The sequence below is a fragment of the Loa loa genome, assembly GCF_000183805.2.
Source record: "Loa loa unplaced genomic scaffold supercont3.534, whole genome shotgun sequence".
Taxonomy (NCBI): domain Eukaryota; kingdom Metazoa; phylum Nematoda; class Chromadorea; order Rhabditida; family Onchocercidae; genus Loa; species Loa loa.
In genome coordinates, this window is record NW_018108714.1 from 16029 (window position 1) to 34304 (window position 18276).

The window sequence follows — 18276 nt, forward strand, 5'->3', positions numbered from 1 at the left end:
AAAGCATAATTTTCAGGCCGGTTATTTGCTTCCAAAAACTTTACCATCTGAGTTAGCAACTCACTGTTCACGTTCCGTTTCCGACTCACCAGTACTTGATCCGAATGCACCTCCTGACACAAAAAATTCAAATACCGAAAACATTTGAAGACAAACGCCGTGATAATTATGATCGTGGGCAGGCAGAATTGGATCGTCGTCGTCAGGCATTACGTGAAGAGGTTTTTATTTAAATTAGTAAATCTTTGTTGAACCAGTGTGAGATCTTTTTGTGGGGATTTCTGGTACCAGATAATCACTGCATTACCTTTTTAGGAAGAGCGACGTCGTGCAGAATTTGAAAAGAAAGAACGAGAAATGGCAGAAAAGAGAGAGCGAGAAAGAGAGGAAGCTGAAAGGAAACGACAGGCTGAACGTGAAGCGGAGTTAGAACGTGAACAGAAACGCGAAGAAGCTCGTCTAGCGGAAGAAAGGCGTATCTTGGCAGAAAAAGAGAAAGCTAGGAAAGAAATGGAAAGGCAGCGAAAAGCTGATTTGAATGCTATAAGAATTCGAGAAATCAAAGTAAGATAACCTAGTCGATGTGGTTTTGGCTTAGGCCAACAAATGGTGTAAGAGGAGAACTCTTTGGCATGTTTATTGCAAGGGTTGGCCTTAAAAAGGCTAGAGCCGTTGAATGAGGTAAAAAGAACGAAGAATTATCGTTACCAACAACATGTTTTACATATGCATTTCTGTGGATTTAAAGAACTGCTAAATTTTAGGCACAACTTCAAAATGAGGTGGACAACACCCTGGAACGACAACAGCGTCAGAAAAGTTTATCCTTCCAACTTCAAGCTCTCGACGAAAAGGCAACAGATTTGAACGTCAACATTACACAAGTATTTTGCATCTGCTTCTTTTTTTTTTTTTTCTATTCTACTTCCCGTAGTTTCAACTTTGTTCTGCAATGAAAAACATAATTTGGTGGGCTAAGTCGTGTGCTTCACAGTGCTATGAGATATGCAGCAAGGCACTGGTATGAGATATTAACCAAGATATTTTTATCCATATTCTGTTAGAAGAATAGTCAATTTAAATGTAACTCATATTGAATGAATGTCATATTTTGAGTGAATTTCACACTTTTATGACTTCTATCGCTTTTTTTATACGCTTCTAGTATTTGCATAATATCTGTTTCTAAAGCGGTTGTTAGCCCCTTCATTTACATTACTTCTATCGAATTTCAATTATTTTGCAGGCAAGAGATCTAATTGTTGGTATTACAAAAGAAATAGAATCAATGAAAATCAAACGTGATGAAAAAGCAGAAAAGATTCGATCACTGGAAATAACGAAGCAACAAGTAAATTAAACAAGTAAATCAACAAGTAAAGCAGCTAAATTTCCTTGTGTTCGATATGAAATTCTCTGGGGTTTCAGAAGTTTGGGACTGTGAAGATATCATATTTAGCAAAAGGTGTTTATTTCAAGTGTTCAGAACTATTCGTTATCTGTTCTCAGAGTTCCAGAATGACCTGTAGGAGATTTGAGAATTTTGAAATTGATCGAAATACAAAATGTTAGCTGTATTTCAGTTAAGCGTGCAGTATGAACGACTGGCACACGAAAGTCTTCAAATGCAGGTGGAATGTCGTAATAGAGCGCAAAAGGCCGAGGATCTCGAACAGGCAAAAAATGCAAAACAGTCCTTGACTGCTCAGTTATCTGCTTTGAACAAGCAACTGAAGGATGCAAATGAACGAGCAAGGGTCCAGCAACAATTGGTTACCAAAGTAATAAAATTTTAAATAATTTTACTTCGTCAGATTTTTTCAGTTTTGTTTTCTTACATTGTTTTCTTTATGAAGAATGAATAAGATTTTAGAAAGCAGAAGAATTCAATGAATGTACCTTAAAATTGACTCAGCTTTCAACGTTGCATTCTCGGTTGTACGAACAGATCAAAAATTTAAAGCCGAAAGTAAATACTATAGTTTCTGGGCAAAATGGTAATGTACCGAATGCTGTAACAACATCTTTATCGAATCATCCAGTTGACAAATCTGCATCAGTTGATTCGAGTATGTTTTATAACTAACTCGCCTTTACCAAATATGAATCATCGTGGATTTGTTTTTGATTTTTAATGAGTTCCATGGATTAGAGATATTTGAAAGTTGTCAGTTTTTTAGAAAGCGTGACTAATGGAGCAATGCAACAGTTTCCCGTACCCAATAGTTCATTGCCAAAAGGAAATGGTGCTACTGGTGCAGTGAAATATCGTGCACTGTATGAATTCACCGCACGTTCAGGTACATTTTTCAAATCTTTATCACTTTTTGTTCATTTTCCCACATTTTTGTTTTCGTACATCGCATACCATCATGTCTCGACTTCTGATTTAGCAGTAATTTTGAGGAAGTCTGACTGGGATTTGTAGATGACGAGCTTAGCTTCCAACCAGGAGATGTTATCCTTGCATTTGAAAATCATGCTGCGGAACCGGGCTGGTTAGCTGGACAGATGCGCGACAAAGTGGGATGGTTCCCCGTAGCATTTGCCGAACCGATGGTACCTGTCAGTGCTGTTCCTACGCAGGTAACGCTTCAAGTTATTTGAGTAGCTCAGTAGCTATTTGATTTCTATCGCTCTGTCATATTTTATTTAGTAGATCAGATTGAATCGGAATTCCAGAAATGCTGTTTCAGCCGCCGCAAACAGTATCATCGGTTACAACTTCTCCATCAAGTGAACCGTTGCAGAGCATTGTAGAGGAACCGACCGCTTCTGTTGTTAAATCAGGATCTTTCGGTGCTTCGCCACCGGGTAAATATTGTTACTTTAATAAGGCTGTTCATCATCAAGCTTTGCAGTTATTTTTCGTGACATTCTATGAACTTAAAATTGATGGTTAAGTACTTTAAAATAAAAGTGCTAGATTTGATTTAGCACAGTTTTATATTTATCAGTCCTTATATCATCTGTCTTACTATTATTCATTTTCTTTCTAGAGCAAGAAAAACAGTTACCAGTTCTGGGTGCAGCAGTTGCGTTGTATCAGTGGAAGGCAAGAAATGATAATGAGTTGAGTTTTTCGAAAGGCGATACCATCGAGATTCTGGAACAACTGGAAATGCGTTGGAAGGTCAAATATTAAATAGCGATTGCATGATTAGTGTTTCTCCTGAAAATGGCTAGAAGTTTTCTGTAGTACGAATGGCGATAAGAAATCTGAGTATCAGAACTGCCGAAATCGTTAGAATTATGGATTTGGGATATTTTGGGACATTTTTTCCGTGATTTAGATCCATAATTTTTGGAACTTTAACATTGTTCTCGTGTATCCCTAATTATTTTGCACTTTTCAGGGTCGTAATAAGTCTGGCTCAGTTGGCTGGTTCCCTAAGTCATACGTGTCAATGTCAGGTGGAGATGCTAAGGTCGATTTGAAGGACAATTTAGCAAAAGATCAAGTTGAAAAATCAAAAGAATCCGTCGGAAAAGATGCTTCTGCACCTTCATCTACACCCTCAGCTGCTCCAATATATGATGTTGTTACAGGTACGTTTTTTTAATCCTTTACTTTTTGTTTTTAAATGTTAATACACTCGGATTTTGATTCACATATGTATTTTGTAAAAGCGTTGCTCCGAGATGGTGCCTTTCTTTATAATCTTTGAAATATCATTATTTGTGTGGCAGAAGCGCCGGTTGAATCGACATCTGGCGAATGGTACGTGGCATTATATGATTTCCAAGCAATGGAACCAACAGATCTCGATTTGCATGCGGGTGATCGTATACTTGTTACGGAAGCGATCAATGAATGGTGGAAAGGAACTTGTAATGGGCGAGCCGGGATTTTCCCTGCAAATTATGTGCAAAAATGTCCGCCTTTGTCGGGCAGTATATCGCAGTCAGGTAAAATTTCTTGTTCTTAATGCTACAGTCATCTGTTTTCGTTTTGTGAAAATGGTCATTGGCATTATCAAGTTTTGATGCAAATGAATCAATGAAAGCAAATTTAGAAGGTGCAGACTTTGGTACAGGTAGAGCTATTGCTGATTTTGAAGCCACGGCGGACAACCAGTTATCCCTGAAAGTTGGTGATGTGGTAAAAATCCAAAACAAATCATCTGGTTGGTGGCAAGGCGAGGCAAGTTGCATACTGCCTTTCTAAAATTTTCTAGATCGCTCACTCCCACTTTCTTTCTCTGTGTGTAAGAATTGCAAGCCAAAGTTTTCAGTTGAAGCAGTAATATTCATGGGTTTTTTAGTAAACAGAAAGGGAGAAAGGAAAATGAGGAGTCAAACGGAATCCTAAAAAGCAGGAAGATTTCCCATGGAAAGGTAAATCTTGAAGTTAATGAGGAAAAATCCTTTCTCTGACTTGTGTCGAGTGATTAGTCTTAATCGGAATTGCAGAAGGATGTAGGATGGATTAGTGTTCAGTTCGAGTGCCAACCTCAACTTCACATATTAATACAGAAGTAAAAATTTTGCAGATTGTTTCCGATGGTGGAGCTAAAAAACGTGGTTGGTTCCCAGGTAATTATGTGGAAGTCTTGGGTGGAAATGAATTGAAAGCGGAAGCCTTATATGATTACCAGGCGCAGCGTGATGATGAATTATCTTTTAAAGCCGGTGATATCCTAATAGTTACTGATCAGAGTGATGGCGAGTGGTGGAAGGGACGTCTACTCAACGATAACAGTAATACTGATGCACTCTTCCCGGGAAATTACGTCCAGTTGCGGTAAGTTATTTTTTATTTCTTCCAGTTATGCGTCACCTTCCGGACACTTCGATGAAATCTTGGGAGTACTTATTCAAAATTCTGTGCGTTTCAGCGAAACTTCTCCAAGTTGAAGAGCGCATTGACTTGTTGGAATTTGAACTGAATTTTAAGATTAAGAAGTTTAAGTCTTGATGTTATCGAGTGAAATGATGTTTTAATATGAAAAATTAGATCTCTAACCAGAAGAATCAAAAGAATTTTAATCCGCACTTCGATTTCATCTTTTTAAACTTACTCTCAATTGTAGTATTATTTCATATGGATGTGCTTAACCTTTAAGTGCTAAGGATGAGAGTGTATGACAAAGGTAGTCTTAAGTTCGTTAGGTAAGGTTAAATTATGAAATCATATCCACCGAATGAGTTTGAAAAGTGCTTTTCATATTTTAAAGGAAGTAATTTTATTTTGTGATGGAATTTTCTTTGCTACTTATTTGTACGTTTAATGGGTCATTGAGAATATTCAGTTATACTTTCTGCGCTCATTTCTTTTACATTTTACTAGCTTGCTACCGTAGCTTAGTTTCTACGAAGTAAAATCCCGAGGTGAAGTTGATTTCAATTTGGTTATATCGTTGATACATTTTTCTTTTTTTCCAAAAAAACTGTTTGCCATCTTGCACTATGCTTCATGGTATAGCTTTCCGTATGTTATTAGCTCTGGTGACGGCCACCTTCTGCACATATTCCATGGCATTAACTTCTTCCTTTGTTCCGAATGAATCGCATTTGAAAACGTAATGTTCGAAACACTAAAAACTTTGGTTGTTTGAATTTGATTAAACTTGCCAGATCTTGAGGCGATGAAACTTTGCAGGCAGTAAATATATCTTTTCTTCCATCATTCCGGTCGAATTTAAATGCGTTACTTCTCCGGAACTTTGAATTTATTTCTACTTAATTAGCATCGTACTCGTGTAATTCATTATTATCGAGTCAGGTAGAAGTCATCATTTCATCAACGCCTAATATTTATTGGTTCGAGATATATCTGTAAAGGTAGGTAATTATTTTAATTTATCACGATAGAAAGTACTAATTCTACGTATGCTGAATTTGTTTTGTTACTGGATTATTAATCAGTTGTTCTGGTATAGATATAATAAATATGTAACGATTATATAAAAATTATTCATTAGCACTATTTTTCTTTATAGTTTAAACTTTGAAAGCTCTACCAAAATTGTATTTTGAATTTTCGAATTGGATTCATTTCTTCTTGGATTTTCCTCTCTTTTTTATGCTTTCCCTTTTCTTTCTCCTTTAGCAATTTTTTGGTTTTCCTTCATTCTGCATCAAATAGTACATTTGTATAGTACTGTTACTTTTATATCTGCACAATGTTTCTTTATGTGAATAATTCTTTTCCTTTCATTATATGGTAGGAAATCAGTGCATGATTTTTATTTCTCATTCTGGTCTCATAATTTTTCTGTCACAAAATTTATTTTGTTATAAGTTTAAAAGTTACTTTCTGTTGTATTTCGCGGAGATTTGAATCCCGTCAGAAATGCTATCACTGACCTGATTTGATTGTTAAAAGTCTGAATTTTTGAATTTGCATAATCACAATCTGTAAACATATTTATATATATGGTCGCTTAGATCCTTCACAATGTTATTTATGTTGAGGGACTAGAACTTTTTTCATTCTACCTTGTATTATCACATTAACTACTTAATTACTTGTTGCTTGATTCAAGTTTCAGGTAGTCAGGGTGGTTATATTCATTGCAATAAGTTATTGTCCTGTATATATGCTTTCATATGCCATTTCGCTTAATTTATTGAAAAAACTTAGTTGCACTGGCAAGGTTGTTGCAGGCAATGCTGCAAAATAAATTCCAAAATGCTGGGAGGAAGATCAGAAGCATCTCGAATTTTGAAGATTTTTAAATTCAATAAATTTAAGAAGATTGCAGCTGCTTACAACAGTTGGGTTTCACCTGGCTATGTTTTAGTGCTAAGGTTTTTACCTAATTTACTTCTTAAAATCATATGAAGCAATGGCATACCTGTGCATATTTCACAGTGGTCAAGAAATTAAAGGTTTAAAGATGAAAGAAAATCAGAAATTTTCTTCCTTGATTTGGGATTTTCAAAGTTTCAAATATTTTTATTTCTACGAACCCACTGACACCTCTTTCAAATCTCATTTGTTGCTCTCTTGAAAGCATATATTTGGTGGAATAAATTCTTAAATAGTTTTATATACTGTGCCACTGCTTAAAACTATTAATTGTGCATCGCTTTCCTCTGGATTTGCTCTTTTAGGTATGCATTACACTTCAGGCCAATGTGCTGGTAATAAGATCTGGATCGTCTCCTCTGTACGACCATTAATGTTCCAAAGTCGTGTTGAATCTGTACTTCCTTTTTTTTTATATCATATAGGAAAAGCAGTAGCTTGGGCTACACTAACATTGATTAGGTCATTAAAGAGTGTTCAACAATGGGGAGTTTCCACTGCAAGAGAGTAAGCAAAATTTTATCCATTTCTTATCTTGGTTCTGTTATATGGCTTGGAGGTAAAACATTTCGGGATATACAAATCTAAAATTCCCAGATTCTTTTTTAGAATCCATTTTTGGTAGATGTCCATCGATTTTTACCTTTTTTTCCCTGTCGATTCAATCTGGAAAATAATGCAATAGCATTATCAAAAATCAGCAGCAAGTTGTTGCGATCATTCATTCATCGCTCAAATGTATGTTGCATCTGATCACGTGTAGTACAGCGAAAGGAAGCTTTCGATACCGTTAAACTGTGACATAAATCTGAAATTGATAAATTACCAAACACTCTATAGAAGTGTAATACAAACCTACAAAAATGATGTTACGAGGGGAAGGCGTGCACAGTTTATGTTCCCATTTATTAGTTTTATCATTTATTTCACTATTTTCATAGTCTTAAATTTTTTTCTGAGAAATCTGGACTAAAATTGCTATGCTAATGCCGTAAGGTGAAACTGTTATTTTGCATATTTTTCATTTGTAATTTGAAAGACAGTGGACTAATACAGATAAATTCTACGTTAATGAAAATTGATTTTGTACAGCATTCAAATGAAAAAGGTGTGCACGTTACCAGAGCGAAGCATACTGTAGAAGGATTTGGATGGATGCTATCAAACAAAAAAGTGAAGATCGAGTTTTAAAATTTCATAAATTGACGTGTTGTTCACTTTGAGACTGTTTCGGGAAAAAATTTGTGGATTTGAGGGGATCGACGTGATTTTTGTAAAAGTCAATTGATTTTTCGAGATTCAAGCCTAGATTTTAGAATTTCTAGATATTGTTAGATTTAAAGATTTATTGGGTGCATTTATATCGTAATGCCTTTTCTGGATGCATCCTAGAAATCCGGTATTTTGTGAATAAGTGGACATTCGGCAAGAGGAAGAGTGAGACGACGTAGTTTGGATTCTCATTTATCATATCGATTTTGGCGAATTTGTGTCATTTGTATTTCCTCTTTTCCCATTTGAAAATGTAAGCACTGCAAATTTATGCAAGTGTTAAAGTACGATGGAACGGTGATCTGCTTAAATATGTTTTCTTCAATGATCCACCTTCCTTTAATTATCAAATGCTGGAGAGGTGAGTAAATTTGCATAAAAATTATAGATGGATAGTAAAGCACAAATATGGAAGTTGGAAGTTGGCGTATGATTAGGTGTATGATTAGTTTCAAGATTGGATCTAATAACATTTTATGTTTTCGAGCATTTCCGCATAGATTCACAGTTCTATTTGTTTTTCTGCTTCAACTTTTAAACGTTTCATTCTTATATTTAAATTTCAAATAGGATGAGGCAAAATTGCATAAAATCGAGATAAATCAAACGATCTTGATCAAGTAGAAGAATATGAAGTGTTGCAGCATGTAGTTTTATGATTGAAAAGTATTATTTTCTCTGATATTCCCTTTCTAATTTAACATACATATTACACGTGAGTCATGACATGAAACTTGGTGCAATATATTGGATTGGATATGCTGTAAACTGGAAAAGCAGAGGAGCCTGAATGGTTTTGTTATGATTACATTTTCATTTGGCATATATCAGCATTAAATGAATTGATTAGATATAATTTATTCGTGTACAGAAGCTAAATTGTCTTTGTCTATCTTTTGATTTCACAACAGTATGAAATGTTATTCTGATAGTTTAATCATATTTGTTGGATGACAGGTAAAAAAGATGATTGGATGTCAGGATTTGTGGTTAGAAACACGTGGAAGTTACGTTTGACAGTATATCAGAACTTGATTTTTCTCCCAACGAAAGATGTATGAGGATGTTTAGTTTCTTTAAATTTTGCTGAATTCAAGAGGAAAATCAATATTAAATCCGTCGTCACTTCATTGACCAGTCATATCTGTGGTGCTGATGTCGTGTTTTATTCGTTCAAGGAAGTTACGTTTGAATATTTGAACATGTTTGATGATTATTTAATGATTCAGCAAAAGTGTGCAATCAAGCAACGAAGCATCTCTAAATCTAGTGACGTCATTGTATAGTCCAGTTGTTGCAACCACTGATCAGTATTCCACCGCTGCTTTTAAATGTGAAAAAGTTGTAAAGGTATGCTTATTCTTGTTTTGTTATTATGGTTATTTATCTTCTTATTCTACCTAATTGAAGCTTACATTTGTTTATGGGTTGAAGTTAGCTTAGAACGCGAGGATGTTTATCAGGCTTACATATGATGTAGTACGTTTCGAATTAATGGAAACATTCAAATGCTTCTTTTTTCTTATATCAGTATTAGTTGAAGCCACTGTATACTTTGACAAAAAAAAAAAAAATACTACCATTACATGAAAAATATCATTTTTCAGGAATTGTTGGATACAGAAGTGAAATACTCCCATGATCTAACACAGTGCTATGAAGTATTCTCTCAAGGGTTACAAGGCATAATTAGTACTAGTTTTGCAAGCCAATTATTTTTAAATTTCAAACAGCTCATTTTGGTATCTACTTCTATTGCTAATGCACTTAAACGACAGTCACCTGGTCAGTTCCTTTATCCTTTTTTTTTCCAAAATCTTCTTTAATTAGTGGGAGAGATCTAGTGGACGTTAATTTAAGCAAATCTTTTTGTATGAAAAGGAACCGATTGAAATCGAGAGTGATGTAGGCTTAAATTTGAGTTGAACAAATGAATGTCATTTCATGTGTTTTTCGGCTCGTCCTAAATTGTGAACTGGTAGTTAGGATAGGGATTTATTGTTCAGCTAGTAGAATTCTGTTCAAAATTTTCATTCTATTTCTTTCTCTTTAATCGTTTTTTCTCTTTTCAGTCAATCTTTTTTTCGAATTCATAGTAGTGAATTTCTGTACCTTTGAAGAAATCTCTTGGGCATTTATGCAGTGATCATAACAGTGTATTTTTTGAGGTGATGTATTTGTGGAAAATTTTGATTTACTTCGTGCTTATGTTGAGTTTTGCTCGAAACAACAAGCAGCGTTGGAAATGCTAAACGAACTTGAGCACAACAACGTTTCTTTTAGACAAGTATTTTTTTCCTTTTTGATTTTTCTTTTTTAACTTGCCATTATCTATACCACAGTTTTCGATTTTTCAAAATCACTTTATTTTAGGCGTATCGTTCATGTTGTATAAAGACGAAAGGGATAAACTTTAGTTACTTTTTGCTCTTACCAATGAATCGCATTACTCGTTATCCGTTAATTTTTGAAAAGCTTGTCAGATATACGGATCCGGGTGATCCTAAACGCAAGGTTATAAACTTTATATTTTTTCTTCCCTTCTTAGGTTTTTTATTTTTCTAGAATTCATGAACTTTACCATTTTCTCTGAAACAAATATTTTTTTATCTAGAATCTTGAAAAAGCGTACGAGATGTTGAAGTCACTATGCATCGAAATTAACGATGTCATTAGTGCGATGGATAGTTCCAGCATGCTTATTTGGGCCCAGCAACATATACATTGTGAAGCTATACAACCACCTATTGTCTTCCCTTCTGCTACACGGTGCTTTGAAGTTTAAATTTAGATTTAAAAATATGCTTGAAAAATTATGGAGTCAAAAGATACATCTGCTTTTGATTTTTATTAATTTTCTCATTAATTCCAGCAAAATTGGACCGCGATGTCTCCTACATTCTGGAGCTTTACAGAAACAGTTAAATGGGAAAATATTAGTTGCTCTGTTATTCAATGATTTCTTGATGCTAACAACACCTACAGAACCAATCGAACAGGTTTTAGCATTTCGTTTCTCCTTTTACGAGTAGCTATACTGTTACAGTGATTCAGAGTTCGACTATAGAAGGGTAGCTGACTGTAGGTATAAGTGGGAACTAAAAACAGTATTAAGCTTTTAATCAGACGGTCATGTAGCATACTGGACAACAATTAATGGAAAATTACGAGCTCATATCATATCAAAAGGACGTAAACACCTTATAAATTGCGCACTGTTGGAAGTACAAAACGTAGATGTAGTAATAATGAGAGTATAGCAAGTTAGAATTCCGGAAATTTCATATAATTTCATTATAGCTGGAGGAGTTCAGGATCTCCAAAACAACTGAATTGCAATTAAATCTTTACAAGACACCTTTGTTATTGGAAAATGCTAAAATTACGCAGAATAAGGAAATGGATGACTGTTCGTTTGAAGTTCGCTCCGGTTAGCATTTTCTGGACTTTCCGGATTTTCATCCTTGCATACTGTCATCTTGTAATTTTCAGCTTGTTACTTCAATATTTTATGATTTCTGGCGTGTTATATTAATATTTACTCCCCTGGATTTTAGGTGAATTTTCCGTAATATTGCGTGCACCAAATCGAAATGCTCGATTATTTTGGACTGCACAAATTGAGAAAGCCATTAACGAGTACCATAATCAGTGCCTACTGGCAAAGGTTTTCTATATTCTGCATAATATAAACAGATATAACAAATATCAGTTTAAAATGGGTAAAACTTTTTACTTTATAAATTTTCGGGATTTATCAGACTTCTTGTGTAATCAACTATTTTTCCAGAAACCGTCGATATCTTGTGATACATCTGAACAAGGTCGACTTTTCGTGGAACTGGTCTGCATACTAAACGTGGACAGTTCATTAAGATTACTGGGAACCCAGTCAATACTGTGCAAATTTCAAATCGGTCAATCGTCAACCTATGCTGACGTTGATATAAACAAAAAGGAGCATCTTTGTACGACACAATTGCCTATCTATAAAACTGCTTATGATGATTTTTTTGAAGTAGCAATTTTCCTCAACCGAATCTTTTCGCCAGATCTTTGTGCAGGCATGTTTGGCATGATTTAATCATAACTGAGATATACTTTACCTATTGGTTATTATCATGTTTGAATCAGTTCTTCTCTTGAAGGGATGGAATTTATAATTTCTTCAAGGACAACTACTCCTGCCTACTTTTCCCGTATTCCATCCATTGTTTTAACTATTAACAATTAGCCCATCATAGTGGAGGTGTATAGCTTGCTAACCTTATATGAAACAATTTTTGCGTAATTCGTTGTCCATTCTTGTGCATGGCATCTTTTGTTTATCATCTCGTTGGATATGTAAACTGTTTTTATGAAGTCTTTTAAAACGAAGAAACTATTATCTGTTTTTTCTAATTAACGTGAAGTTTAAAATATTTCCATATTACAAAGCTTGAAAGTAACCGGAAAATTTAGTATACGCCGTTCATTAATATATTTTGAAATTTTTAGGCAGCAGCAGAATTGCAATGGCCGATCTGTTGACGGCTGCAACAATGCATCGTGGTCCAATGTCGAAGCAGTTTGATTGTGAGTCAGGCGATATAGCAAATTTACGACCTCGTGTAATTCTCAAATTCGTTGTACAATTATTTTATTGAATCCAATAAATCGTTTCTAAATATCTGTTTATTAAGTGCTATGTGAATATCATTGATCGCCCTCTTCGGTTTCATTAATAGATTTTTGATTCATAACTGTTGGTTCTGGACGGAAGAGATATAAAATTTTATACTTTGAATTTAAATATTCTGAATTTGATTGGGTTTAAATCGAATTCGACGGATAAATATGGCTGGGAAAGTTGGAAAGAAAAGCGAGGCAAAAGGAGGCGATAGTCTTGAAATCGCATCGGAAATAACATTTGACGAATTATGAGAATATATTAGCGTATTGCGGTCGTAAATTAGTTAAAAAGCTGATTTAAAGAGAAATTAACATTGTTGAGATATGCTACCTGGATGGCCTCTCATAACAGTTGGAGCAATCATAGCTCTGTTCATGGCGTTTGCTTTACATCATATCGAAGAAGGACATGTTGGAGTTTATTATCGAGTATGTATCTTAATTGTCTAATTAGTAAATTTCTGGTGTTAGACTGAAATTCCCTTTCCCTTTGTTTCTCAAATTTTCATCAAAATATTGCTTTCAAATTACTTTTGTCATGTTTTTTATTTTTCATTTCATTTTTAAATATGATTTGAACTTTGCATTTTATTCTTGAAGGGAGGTGCTCTATTAAGCCGTGTAAGTCAACCAGGATATCATCTAATGTTCCCGTTTTTTACAACATATAAATCAGTGCAGGTCACCTTACAAACTGACGAAGCCAAAAATGTACCTTGTGGAACAAGGTAAGTCTTGAATCCTCATTTTTGTCTTTCCTGATCATCTTATAATAAATTTCTATAAATTGGACATAAATAATTCGTCGTGGTGTTCCAGCAGTAATGGGTTATTCTCTTCATTACTAACTAATTTATAAGAGAGCAAAACATATTTTGGAAAGTTAACCAAGTAGGCATCACCTTTGGTTATGGATATGTTCAATAGGAACTTTGGATGGTTGATGCTATCTTTTTTTTCCCAGATGGATGATAATTTCTTTCAAACAGTAGTGATGGCTGACTAAATAATTTGTTAATTTTTCGAGTTTAAGAAGACATTTCACTTGAACTTTCATTTCAGTGGTGGTGTCATGATTTATTTTGACCGAATTGAAGTTGTAAACATTTTATCTTCATCAAGCGGTAAAGGAATTTTTCTGATTTATCATCACTTCTTAGTGGATTTTTTTTCGACCATATGCTGGAATTATAGCTTTTTTTTTTTCTTCTTTTTTGATCTTGTTTTTACGCATAAACATTGAATACCTTTTTTATCTTCATTCAGTTTTGGAATTGCAGTTTACGATATTGTAAAGAATTACACGGTAGATTACGACAAACCATTAATATTCAACAAAGTTCACCATGAAGTGAATCAGTTTTGCAGTAGCCATACACTTCAAGAAGTTTATATCGATCTTTTTGGTATGTTTCCCAATATGTTTCTGTATCATATCATTGCTACTTCCATTATATTGATGACATCCTTCCCTTTTTTCTTGTTACCTTTTTCTGTCCAAGAAATATGCAATGTACTGGATGATCGGACATGGTGATATACCTTTCCATTCGAGCTGAATTCGATTTAAGTAGATATTTTCTGGAATTTTCCATAATATGTATTTTGTGTAATTTTCCATAGCATATATTTCCTAGAATTTCTTCATACAATGTTCAATGATACCGTAATTCAGGTATTTCTCACCATAATTTTAATACGGTAATTTCGATACCGCAATCATGGCATGTAAACATGGCGCCATAATCACAATATCGTAGTCGAAATTCTGCAATCATAATATTTTGTGATTATAATGCCGTAATAGTAATACCGTAATATTTTTAACCATAGCGCCATAATCATAACACCATGATTATGATAATTTTTATTCAGATCAAATTGATGAAAATTTAAAAACGGCTCTACAAAAAGATTTAATAAGAATGGCTCCGGGTCTTTTCGTGCAAGCAGTTCGAGTAACAAAGCCTAAAATACCAGAATCAATACGGCAGAATTATGAGCAGATGTATGCCTTTTTCACTTTGCTGATATAGTACGAGATAACCACTATAATAAATGGAACAGTTAGTATTGTAAGTATATTGGGTAAGTTCGATGTAATTTTAGCATACTATCAGGTGAATGTGGTAAAAACCCATCGTTTAATCTTTGCTTGTTTTAGGGAAGCTGAAAAAACAAAACTTCTTGTAGCTATACAGCATCAAAAGGTGGTTGAGAAAGAAGCTGAAACGGAACGCAAAAAGGCTGTTATAGGTTAATCGTATTGTTTTATTCGACATTTTATTGATTCTGGTTCACTCATTCTTTTTCCTCCCATTCACGGTCGTCTTCACGTAACACTTGTGACGTTTTAACATGTATTTCGTCATCATCATTTTTATGCTAAATTAACTTCCAAATGTTTGAATTCAAGATCTTTGCATGATGTTCAGCGGATAATGATGTGGTTTGGAGTGATTCCTCTTATCTTCTGTACTGTTTGTTATAAAGTCCTAAACAGTGCAAAGTGTTTTTTTCCTTTTCTTTTTCTTCTTTTTTTTTTTTTAATATCCCCAATGAGGAATAACGCATTCGTGACAAAAAATGACATCAAAAGAAGCGGGAGCTAGATGGAAAATCAAATATAGGTTCGATGTCCATGTATATTTCAATCAATGTAGTTGACTTTTAAAAGTTTTGAATTGATTCATTAAAATTGTAGAAGCTGAAAAAGCTGCCCAAGTAGCAGCTATTCATTATGAACAACATATTGCTGAAAAAGAAGCGCAGAAAAGGATTTCTCAGTTGGAAGGTAAATTTTTCGTCGTACTTCATTTAATTCGTCCTATGATGTTGTTGATTTTATTTTAGTTGAATTAAATTGTTTTAAATTTCAGATGAAAGTCACATAGCTCGTGCAACTGCCCGTGCAGATGCTGAATTTTACTCAAGAAAGAAGCAAGCGGAGGGTAATCAATTACTGTTAACCAAGTATGTCTAAAAGATTTGTTAAAATGTTGTCTTCAAATTCAAAGTCGAAGAAAACAGTATTTTATAAATTTGAAACTAAAAAACACTCAAATTTATGTAAAATATGGCTATTCTGGGTGCCACTGTTTTTCATCTTCATGGTTTCTTCATGGTTCTTTTGATGACTGTTGTCGTTATATATTTAAAGTCGATAAATTTCTGAAACATAGCAACTTTTTCTTTTAGGGAATTTCTGGAACTGAAAAGAATTGAAGCAATCGCAATGAATAATAAAATATATTACGGTTCTCAAATACCGAATGCATTTCTAGACATTGATTTTCCATCGATACAGAAACAGTCTGCAAATTGAAGTATTTATGTGTTGTGTTGATGCACTGTCATAATTCAATGTTTGCAGGTAATTGTTTTTGTTTTGTTTTGTTTTGTTTTGTTTTTTTTACTATTCCAGTGCAACAAGATGTGACCATACTGCATTTGTCTGGTCATGTTCAAAATTCATGGATTTTGCAGTGATAGAAGAAACTGTGTTTTGATTATTAGTGGTTAAAATTGAGCTTATCATAATCTCTAAGGTTAAGTGAAATAAAATCTATTTCCGGTTAGTTTCTTGCGATATTTTAGAGAATTCAGTTAGTTGATTCCATTATCGTTGCAAGCCACGTTTGTTACCTTATTAGTTTTATAGAAATAATTGACAAATTCAAATTCACTTCGTGTATCTTTCGTTTTTAATCTTTCCTTTTATAGTTCTCAAGTTTTATTTCATATCTATTATTAATAGGTATTGAGAGAAGATCAATAAAGAGTGAATGTTAGCAAAAAAAAAAAGAACTTTGTTGATTTATTGTAATTTTTACAACATTTGGATGCGATTCTGCATTTTTGGTGTTTTACTGAATTTATTGTCATATTAAGGTATCTCATTGATGAAAGAAATATTACAGGATGCTTTGCTTGTTTTTTTCTCCTTTTTGTTCTCTCATCTGTTTGGTTGTATATCTAAAAAAAAAAAAAAACGGTGATAATGTGACAAGAAAAAATCATCATAAAGTGCAGTAAAGACGCTTCAATACCAGTCAACCGTATCTCACGTTTAATCGTATTACAACTATCCGTTTGACAGCACGACAAACAATTGTAATAAAAGAATTAATTACGCTTGAATAATTATTAATTTTTGTTTTCCTCTTAGCAAGTTCAAAATTTACTAATAAAGAAAGTGAATAATACCTGATAAACCTATTTCCCATATCGAATAAGAATACATTTAACAGCATATGTTATATTACAGTTACGCTCAAACATATATACCTTAATATTAATAACCTGTTGTAATTTTTATATCTGTAAAATTCACATCATTTTCACGTTAAAAAAAAAAAGTCTTCCCATCGAAATTTCACCTATTTCAGGTGCTATCAGTTTTATATGTTTTTTGACTGTTACATTTTGTTTGTGGAAAATTTTATCATTTTTTCTTTTTTTTTTTTTTGGTAAGTAAATTTTTTTGCATGATTCAGGAAATATTTAGTCTATTAGCATGTTTTTATTTTACAGGCTTAGCAAAAATAGTATGTCAACCTTATTGCCTGAAATTAGATGAGCCGGAAAAGGATCACTTTACGAAATTACAGATTGAAAGTTCAAAGAGTAATTTTTGTAGGATTAAATATGATTCTAACTTTTTCACAAAAATCGCTGCATATATTCCATGAATGAGGATACCCATTATGATATAAGGAAATGTTATAAATCATGATGATACATCCAGATTAGTTTCATTCCTGTTGAGTTATTCATATTAACTTTCCCATTCAATTTCATTACATTCAGTTTGAAACTCTAAGTGATTTATAATACTGTAACAGATAAACAGTGAAACAAAATCTTTTTACATTATTACAATTTACTTTATGCAAATTTTATCGCATTTATGTTTCACATCATTTCATTATTTTAAAATTTCAAATACTATTCAAATTAATAAACCAAATATTATCATTTTTATATAATTCGAATCTACATAGATTCATGTGATATCAAAGGTTATAGGGAACATTTATTGTACAAGAGAACAAGAATGTTATTGTTAATCAAAAAATGTCATGCAATAGTTTGTCACTAGTAATTTTGAATCTTAAAATCCAAATTTTATAATTCCGGACATTCTCACTTAAATTTGTCTTGTACTCAAATAACTAATAATAATGTCCTTACTTCATGATTAAGTCCTAAGCCTTGTATCAATTATCAGTGCCGAAAGGTCAAGTTTCTGAATATGAGTGAATGAGCATTACTGTAAAATTTGTTTGTAAGAAGGCGCTATCAATTGATGCGCTGGTGTCTTTGATGTTTCCCTTTGTGCCATTAATTATGAAATGTATTGGACACTTCTGAAAATTAAATGACCTAGCTATGATTTAAAAGGACTAACATGTGAAATATGTCTACCTTTTTTTCTCTTTCTCTTTTTCTTATTTTCGAGGAAAATTTTCAAATTATCACCAATGTTTCATTTCTATTACTTCCATTTTCTGTTTTTCATTTCTATACATTTAGGAAAATCGTACACATTATTCGGTAATTATTGAATAAATTGTTTG

The 18276-nt window shown here is 33.4% G+C and overlaps 2 protein-coding genes across 2 annotated transcripts in view; both read left to right on the forward strand.

Moving 5' to 3' along the window:
• LOAG_18793 (variant SH3 domain-containing protein) overlaps window positions 1-12672 on the forward strand; it is a gene marked incomplete at both ends in the record, with an annotated part of 13864 nt that extends 1192 nt beyond the window's left edge. Inside the window, 25 exons of the mRNA XM_020451455.1 lie at window positions 17-71; window positions 151-221; window positions 316-564; window positions 765-884; window positions 1247-1351; window positions 1584-1781; window positions 1874-2069; window positions 2181-2300; window positions 2429-2586; window positions 2697-2814; window positions 3000-3133; window positions 3357-3549; window positions 3691-3909; window positions 4017-4144; window positions 4494-4744; window positions 9256-9376; window positions 9634-9811; window positions 10195-10313; window positions 10400-10540; window positions 10641-10795; window positions 10899-11025; window positions 11327-11456; window positions 11584-11693; window positions 11817-12090; window positions 12524-12672. Of these exons, the coding sequence (XP_020304760.1) occupies window positions 17-71; window positions 151-221; window positions 316-564; window positions 765-884; window positions 1247-1351; window positions 1584-1781; window positions 1874-2069; window positions 2181-2300; window positions 2429-2586; window positions 2697-2814; window positions 3000-3133; window positions 3357-3549; window positions 3691-3909; window positions 4017-4144; window positions 4494-4744; window positions 9256-9376; window positions 9634-9811; window positions 10195-10313; window positions 10400-10540; window positions 10641-10795; window positions 10899-11025; window positions 11327-11456; window positions 11584-11693; window positions 11817-12090; window positions 12524-12672 (3819 nt within the window). The remainder of the gene's footprint in view (window positions 1-16; window positions 72-150; window positions 222-315; window positions 565-764; window positions 885-1246; window positions 1352-1583; window positions 1782-1873; window positions 2070-2180; window positions 2301-2428; window positions 2587-2696; window positions 2815-2999; window positions 3134-3356; window positions 3550-3690; window positions 3910-4016; window positions 4145-4493; window positions 4745-9255; window positions 9377-9633; window positions 9812-10194; window positions 10314-10399; window positions 10541-10640; window positions 10796-10898; window positions 11026-11326; window positions 11457-11583; window positions 11694-11816; window positions 12091-12523) is intronic.
• Window positions 12673-13021: 349 nt separating this feature from the next.
• LOAG_06193 (hypothetical protein) lies at window positions 13022-16022 on the forward strand (the record flags this gene model as incomplete). Its single annotated transcript, XM_003141729.1, has 9 exons — window positions 13022-13126; window positions 13298-13425; window positions 13760-13821; window positions 13978-14103; window positions 14573-14705; window positions 14862-14953; window positions 15402-15491; window positions 15577-15670; window positions 15896-16022. The coding sequence occupies 9 exons, from the start codon at window positions 13022-13024 to the stop codon at window positions 16020-16022; spliced, it is 957 nt and encodes a 318-aa protein (XP_003141777.1).
• Window positions 16023-18276: the final 2254 nt, after the last annotated feature.